Below are 8182 nucleotides of genomic sequence, written 5' to 3' on the forward strand. Positions count from 1 at the left end.
CCCCCCCCCCCCCCCCCCCCCCCCCGGCTGAGGGAGCAGATGGGGACTGAGAGCCAGCCCAGCCCACACTGCTGGCCACACCAGGCAGCCTACTTGGGGACAGCCGTTCCTAATTTGCACAGTGGTGGCTGTGGCTCAGAGCCCCTGAGAAGGACATGCCGTCTCTCTCGAGTGTGGGGGATTAATCGGAGTCCTGCCTGCGGGCATCAGTGTCCTCACCCCCTAACATGGGAACCAGCCGTGGGCTAGCAGGGGGCTCCTGGCTGAACCACAGGGCCAGGCACCCTGCCCTCCACGTGGTCCGAGGGGCAGTCAAGGCCCTAGACCACCTCTTTCCAGCAGGGTCTCCCCTGCTCAGGACTTTCCTGCAGACACAGCAGGTGGCATGGGAGGGGCTTCCTAGGACAGGTGCTGGAGAGGGGGAGGAGTGGAGGACGGTACAGACCAGAACTGCCCCGCTGGTCTAATCTGCCCCCTTGTCTTCTGATTCCCTCTGCCCAGGTCAGCGACAAGGTCAGCCAAGAGCCCTTGGCTGAGTCCACAGAGCCACAGCTAGAACCAGGGAATTCACAGGGAGGAGAAAGTGGAATCCAACCACACCCTTTCCCCCTCGCCCCTGCCCCCTCACCCCCCACCCCAACCCTCTGCCCAGCTTGTCCCAAATCAGGAGTTAGTGGGTCCCTTTCCTGACACTGGCCCCAGGTTCCAGAAATGCACATGCCCTCGGGGGTCAGGCTCTGCTTCCCCCTTCAGGCTTGTGTTCTCAGTAGGCCAGACTCCTCCTTTCCTGGCTCAGGGGTGGGGGTGGGCTGGGGGGGTCGTGGAGCGTTGGCTTGCAAGCCTGGCTGCGTTTTGACCTGGGGGATGAAAGCTGCCGTGATGCCTGGGCCACCTAGACGATTAAATCAGAATCTGGGGGGGCGGCGGAGGGGGAGGTGGGGAGGCGGGGAGGGTCGGCCTGGGCAGGGATTTTTGTTGTTGCAGTTTGTTTTGGAAATTGTTGCTTTTAGTCAGGATATACTCTGGGTAGAACAGGAGGAAGCCTTAGTGGCCGAAGTTCAGATCATGGAGCCTGTTTTCGGCTGGCATTGACTTCCTTTGTGGCAAGCACTCCCCTGAATGCGCTTGCCTACCTAAGCTGTCCTCGCAACAGTAGATGAAGTGGGCATTGTTTGTGGCCCCTTTATGGATCAGGATCTGGAGGCTCAAGGAGGGCAGGGAATTGGTGAAGGTCCAGCAGTGCGAAGGGTGCAGTCAGGGTTTGCTCCCAGGCCTCTTTCCACCCCATCCGCACAGGAGTGGCTGCCGGAGTCCTTTCTCCGGGACAAGGGAGGCTGTGCAGAGATCTCTGATAGCAGGAAAGACTGCCCTCCCTCCCAGAGTCTCTGTTCCTGGATGGCACTTCCAGGAGGCAGGGAGCCGGACGAGATGACCTGTGGACAGGTCAGAGGTCCTTTTTCCAACCCCATCTCCCTCCCAGCAGACTCGGGGGACTACTTGAAGGGGGTCCTGCAGCTCTTGAACAGCGAGACCCCAGTCCCGAGCGACAAAGAGCTGCGCATCTATGAGAACCAAGTCACGCCCCTCCACTTCCTGGGGGTGCAGGGCAGCGTGGAGCCGGTGAGGCTGCTGCTGGCCCTCGAGGTCGATGTGGCCTGCCAGACCGCCTGCGGCTACACGCCGCCCCTCATCGCCACCCAGGACCAGCAGCCCAACCTCTGCGCCCTGCTCCTGGGGCACGGGGCGGACGCCAACCTGGCAGATGAGGACGGCTGGGCCCCGCTGCACTTCGCAGCCCAGAACGGGGATGACCTCCCCGCCCGCCTGCTCCTGGAGCACGGGGCCCACGTGGATGCCCAGGAGCACGAGGGGTGGACCCTGCTCCACCTAGCTGCACAGAACAACTTTGAGAATGTGGTATGGCTTCTGGTCTCCCGCCAAGCTGACCCCAACCTGCATGAGGCCGACGGCAAGACCCCTCTGCACGTGGCTGCCTACTTTGGCCACGTCAGCCTGGTCAAGCTGCTGACGGGCCAGGGGGCTGAGTTGGATGCTCAGCAGAGAAACCTGAGGATGCCTCTGCACCTGGTGGTGGAGCGAGGCAAAGTGAGGGCCATCCAACACGTGTTGAAGAGCGGGGTGGCTCCCGATGCCCTTGACCAGAGTGGCTACAGCCCACTGCCCACGGCGGCCGCCAGGGGAAAGTGCCTGATCTGCAAGATGCTGCTCACGTACGGGGCCAGCCTCGAGCTGCCGACCCAGCAGGGCTGGACCGCCTACATCTCGTGGCCTACACGGGCCACTTGGAGGTCATCCACCTGCTGGTGGAGAGCCGTGCAGACTTGGGGGCTCCTGGAGGCATGAAGTGGACGCCCCTGCACCTCACCACCTGCCATGGGGAGGAGGCCGTGGAGTTAGCACTGACCCCAGTGCTGCCGAGCAGTCGGGCTGGACGCCCCTCCACCTGGCCATCCAGAGGGGCGTCTTCCTGGGCGTCGTCAACCTCCTGGAGCACCATGCAGACGTCCATGCCTGCAACAGGGTGGGCCGGACGCCCGCCCACCTGGCCGCCCTCAAGGGCAGCATGGCCATCCTCCAAGTGCTGGTCAAAGCTGGTGCCCAGTTGGACATCCAGGAGGGGGTGGGCTGCACACCCCTGCAGCTGGCCCTCCGGAGCCAAAAGCAGAACATGATCGCCTTCCTAGAGGGCAAGGAGCCCTCCTCGCTGGCCCTGCTGGGGGATGCCGAGCCTGGAGCCCAGATGAAATGTAAGCAACCTGGGGCCTCCTTACCTGGCAGGAAGTGACGCTGGGCTCCTGGCAGGGCCCCTTCCCTGTCCTTGCCCCCTGCCCCTTGGACCTTGAGAGGAAACCGAATGTGGTCCCCCCCTGGAGGGAAGGGGGAAGGGGCACTGAGGTGGTAGCTGGGGGGACGGAATGCTGCATCTTCCTCCTCCTGCACCTCGACTCAAGCCCCCAAAGTGAATTCCTTCTTCCTTCTCAAGACCCCTGCCACCTTCTGCCACTTGCCCCTGAGCCCACGGGGACCCTTGCATCCTGGGAGCCCTCTCTGAAGGCAGAGGGAGCTGCTCCCTCCCAGCTGGTCCCTGTGTGACTTGGCCCTGATCACAAGCAAGGCAGGACTGCCAGGCACGTGCTTTTCAAAAGGGGCAGGAACTAAAAGTTGGGAGGAAATTTCTGCCTGCGGTGGGAAGCCCAGCCAGCCCCGCATTGCCACAGAGACCACACTTTCCTGGTGACCCTGGCTCTGGTGCCTGGGTCTCCCATGTGGTCTGGGGGGCAGGGGGAGGAAGGGGGTGCTCCAGGTGCCCACGAGTGATTCTCCGTCCCTGGCCTCCCCTGCCGCCCCTTCACTGTGTCTAGTTATATGGCCAGGTTTCAAACCCTGAAGTCAATAAAACGGTGAATCTGAGCCTCCCCTTTGGAGATGGGCTGACCTGTGGGGTCAGTGGTGTTCCTGTGGGACGTGGTGTGTGTGGGGGGGGGGAGTTTATGCAGCAGGAGAAGGCAGGGGCAGATGTGGGGAGTGAGGGGGCTGGTGATGCTGAGGGATGGATTATCCGGGCTCAGCGTGGAGCTCGCAGGACAAGGACTTCCCTCCCAGCCGCTGTAGCTCAGAGCGCTCTCCCCTGGGGCCACACCCTGGCCACCCATCTGCCGGCCTGGCCCGTCCTATGGGTTGTGGGGCAGGTTGGGGCAGGGCTGGGGCTGCTCACACCAACCAGCTTCTGCTTCCTCCCTGGCTCTGCCGGGAATGGCCGACCTCCAGTCTGTGGGAGGTGGGGGTCCAAGCGGGGGCAGAATGGGTGCCCTAGAGTCCTATCCTGCTCTTCTCCACCTCTGCTCTGCTGGAGCAGCCCCTCCGACTCTTTAACTGTCAGAGAAAAGGAACCTTCTGCCCCAACTACTGGCCAGCTCCCACCCCCAGCCACTTGGCAGGCTCACCTCTGCGTGTGGCCCTGCTGGTCTGGGAGCGGGTCCGGGAGGGGTGAGGCAGAGCCGAGGGAACGTCTTACCCCACCTACATGCTGGCAGTGTTGTGTCTCCCATCCTGTGGTCTCTGGGCTCTCGAGCCCTAGATGCTTCTCCCCACCACACCACAGCCTGTGGCCACCACAGAGAGCCCTGGGGCAGCCCTGAGCTGGGCTCTGCCCTAGCACAGTGGCTGTGAGTGAAGCCCACCCATCAGAACCTCCTGGGTGAGGTGTGCGGGGGCGCAAGGGCTTTTTAAACACGGCCCCTACCCTTGACCAGTAATACCAGAATCGCCCAGGTTGAGCTGGAGAGCAGCCAGGGCTGAGAACAACCACCAGGGGGTGTCCCATAGTTTCTCCCTGTGCCCTTCCTTAGCACCCCCAAAATGGAAGTCACTGTCCAGCAGCCCGGGGTGGCCGGCTTGTCCTCTCCTACGGGGATGAGTGGGGACTCCTGAGGACCACCGCAGGCGACACCAGCAGGTTTTCCATCCTCGTACTCCCTGCTAGCCCCCCAGTCCATTCTCCTTGTTCTTACTGAGACTCGCCTCAGCCAAGACTTGTAGTTGAAGATACCCCTGGAAGTTCTGCCTTCCCCAGAATGTGCTAGAGCAGGAATGGGGAAGGGGAGAGGGCTCCGTGCCGTTTCCAGTCTTTGCACACTGGCTCCCGGTCTAGGATTCTTCCGCACGAGCCAGAGAGGGAGTGTGGGGCTACGAGTTCAAAGCCGAGTGAGCTCAGATCAATCCATGGGAACGGCCAGGAGTGAGGCACGGGGGCACAATAGTGTCTGGGGTCTCCTCTTGGAAAGAATTTGAGGAAAGACCTTGCAGAAAGGAGCTAGAAAAGATAAATGATGCTTTTGCACCTGTTGTCCTGTGAAGGGCAAGGATCCCACGAAATGGGGTCAGGGCTGTCCCTGGGAATCATTTCAACTCACCAACCTGATGATCCCAGGGTCCAGGTTGAGATGCCCAGACCCCTGCTTTCTCTACCCCCTTCCTCCAAGAGGTAGCGGAGGTAATGGTTTCAGGCCAGCTCTGGCCAACAGCCCTCGCATTGCCTACCAGCACCTTTTTCTCCCTTTCAAGCCGACCCGAGCCAGACACAGCGTCTACCCTGAGTCCCATTACATCACAGCCGCCTTCTAGAGATTTCTGAGGGATGTTCAAAATTGGATTTCAGTGAGGCCCTTGAAATTCCCAAGGAGAAGGTCACCAGTTGAATTTCAAACCCTGTTTCAGGGAGTTTGGAGTGGTCGAAGATAAGAACTCCCTAATTTCCTACTGGGCATCTCTACTTGGAGGTCCTATTTAAAGACCCCCTGAAACTCAAAGTGTCCCAAACTGAACATTCCCTCCCACTCCCTGAGTCTGTTCATCACCCTCTCTCCCTCATTTTGGTTGAAGGCACTTGAACTCCTCACCCGGTAGTCATTCTAGACCAGTGCTGTCCAACAGGGCGTCCTGGGAGGGTGGAAACCCGCTCTACCTGCAGCTGTTCCATAGGATGCCCCTGGCCCCATGTGTTAGCGCTTGACGTGTGGCCAGTGCAGCCGAGGGACCAAATGTTTGCTTCAATTAGCTGAAGTAGCCGCATGCACCTGGTAGACCACACAGTCTTTAAGCTCTCTGAGCTCCCTGCCCTGTCCCTCATCCCGTCAGTTACCAGGCGCAGCGGGTCCATCAGGAAGGGCTTTCCGGAAGATGCACGTGTGGAAGGAGGACAAGGACACAGCAGAGAGGGGGCAGTGCCTGGACTAGGTGGAGGGAGCCAGAGGCCGGGGAATGTGGACGAGCAAGCAGGCTGGGGTGCAGGCAGCCCAAGAGCAGATGGGGTGGGGAGACCCTGATGCCTATCCTGGTTCCGGAGCTTGGACCTTGGACTCAATGGAAGGGGCAGTGGAGAGCTACTGTCACTTTCTGAGCAGAGGGGGGATAAAGTCAGAATGAGCTGTGCACCCCAAAGACCCTTCGGCTGTGTGTAGGGTGAGAAAAGGGATACTCTGGTGGGGGAAGACTCTACTCTCACACAGCCGGGAGGACAGTGTTGTTGGGCCCGCTCAGGAAAATCCAGGTGTGCTGTCATAGCTTTGTGCACCAAAGTCCCCTGCCCCTCCCCTGCCCCAAGCGGGACTGCCCCCTCCCTTGGCCTGACCCCCATCCTTCACCTCAGCTGCAGCATCTGGCTCCCACGCCCCCGAGGCACCAGGGAGGCTACCTCCCTCTCTCTGGCCTCTCGCACATCCCCGGGGTCTCAGGAAGGAGCCAGGGGCCGAGGTGGGAGGAAGCTGCAAGCATGGACCTGGAGATGCTCTGTGCTCTCTGGCAGCTTCCTGCTCCCCCGGACTCCCCAGAAGCAGAGGCAAGAGCATCTGGCTGGCAGGAGGATGACCAGACTCTGATCTGCAGCTACTAAAGTCCCTCTAAAAACTACTCCGCTCTCTGCACATCCCCCTCCCGACCCATTTGCTCTGCAGCCCAAACGGCTATCAGGCTATTCACAGGCACTCAAGGGACCCACAGGACTGGTCCCAAATGCTTTTCCTTTCTCTCTCTCCCCCCCCTTGGTAAAAATCTTCTCACCACACCAGCCTCCTCCAGCTGTGCTCGGGGCTGATCAGGAAACGGGCAGAGTGGACAATGCAAGATGTAGATTTGGAACCCTGGGTTCAGAGGCCCGCCCACCATCCAGGCAATCGGCCTCCCCGTGAGAGAGGTTTCCTCTCTAACAGGGGACCCTGTGGACGGATGCTGGGGTCACACGGAGGACAGGATCACGTGGGGTGAGGCATAGGATGGGAGCTAATGACCACAGATGCAGCCTACGTCCTGGGGCCCAGGAGGCCAGTGAGGCGGTGGGACACAAGGCTGGGCCATGCAGTCCCCGGGACAGGGATGGCGTGGGAAGGGATCCCAGATAGGTGGACACACTGCCTCCCCAAGGCAGGCCAGTCCTCAGTGTCCCCGCTTGCAGATGACTGACCACCCCTGTTCTGAGACCCCCGGGGAAGTAGGACAGGCAGTCGCTTCCTTCGGGGGCCTCCTGCCTGGCCACTGAGGCCGTCCTCTGTGCCATCAGCCTTCCCGCCCTCACCAGTTCCTGGCCAAGGCATGCCACGTCATTGTCGTCACCTACGTAGTGGTAGTTGGTGTCCCCACACGCGGCCAGGCTCTGCCGCAGGGAATGTGAGGCTCGTACAGCGGCTGCGTGATTGTTGGATTAACGCCTGTCACCCACCGGGCCGGGAACTCTGCAAGTACAGGGCTCAGGTCCACCCTGTCCCTGTTTCACTCCTAGCACTTTGCTCAGGGCCTGGAGCACAATGGTCGCTCAAGAAATAGCCACTGAGGACCCCAGGGGTGGATGGGTGGGGGAAATGCAGTGTCTCCTGCACCACTCGCCTGCCCGTGCCCAGGACGTGTGCCCAGGACGTGTCCCCAGCCGTGGCCCGCTGGGACTCCTCCAGAAGCCACTAGAGGACGAGTAAGGGCCTGAAGGTTGAAGACTTGCAGTCCAGGGGGACATCTGAGCGGACATATGCGAAGCGCCCAGCTGTGCCTGACGCGGTGCTGGGGGCTGGTGAAGGGCCGGGGCGGCGGGGGCGGGGGGGTGGGGGGGGGGGGGAGACAGCTGTTAGACCCACCTGCTGTAAAGGCAGATCATTTGTCAATTAAAAGTCGTTCTTGGGAGAAGGACGGGCACGAGGCAGAACGCACGGGAAGGCAGGGGAGCGAAACCAGAGCACGGTAGCCACCATCAGGGCCTCGTGGGAGAGAGCAGAGCCTGGGCCGCCGCCTCCCACCGCAGAGTTCCTGGGGCCCCTGAAGAGCTGGGGGGGAGGGGGTGGAGCCGGCCCTCCCCCTGCCCACTCTAGCTGTCACTCTGCTGTCTGGCAGAAAGCCTTGAAGCTTCATGACAGCTGTGGGCAACTTTCCCCTGCCCCGCCTCCCGCCCCTGCCTGCCCTCTTCCTCTCCCCTGCCCTCAGCGCCCTTCCCAAGGCAGCGCCCTTTGCCAACTGCGCCGGGCCTGCCTCCCCTCCCTCTGCCTGCCTGCCGTCCCTTCCTTCCTTCCTTCCTTCCTTCCTTCCTTCCTTCCTTCCTTTCTTCCCTCCCTCCCTCCTTCCTTCCTTCCTTTCTTCTCTCCCTTCCCTCCCTCCCTCTTCCTTCTTCCCTTCCTTCCTTCCC

At 61.3% G+C, this 8182-nt stretch overlaps 1 protein-coding gene across 1 annotated transcript in view; it reads left to right on the forward strand.

Annotated features, from left to right (window-relative positions):
* Positions 1–2806, forward strand: part of ANKK1 (ankyrin repeat and kinase domain containing 1) — a 9852-nt gene extending 7046 nt beyond the window's left edge. The window contains 3 exon segments of the mRNA XM_032427738.1: positions 1444–2272; positions 2275–2418; positions 2421–2806. Of these exon segments, the coding sequence (XP_032283629.1) occupies positions 1444–2272; positions 2275–2418; positions 2421–2806 (1359 nt within the window).
* Positions 2807–8182: the final 5376 nt, after the last annotated feature.

The sequence above is a fragment of the Phoca vitulina genome, unplaced genomic scaffold (genome assembly GCF_004348235.1).
Source record: "Phoca vitulina isolate PV1807 unplaced genomic scaffold, GSC_HSeal_1.0 scaffold38, whole genome shotgun sequence".
Lineage (NCBI taxonomy): Eukaryota > Metazoa > Chordata > Mammalia > Carnivora > Phocidae > Phoca > Phoca vitulina.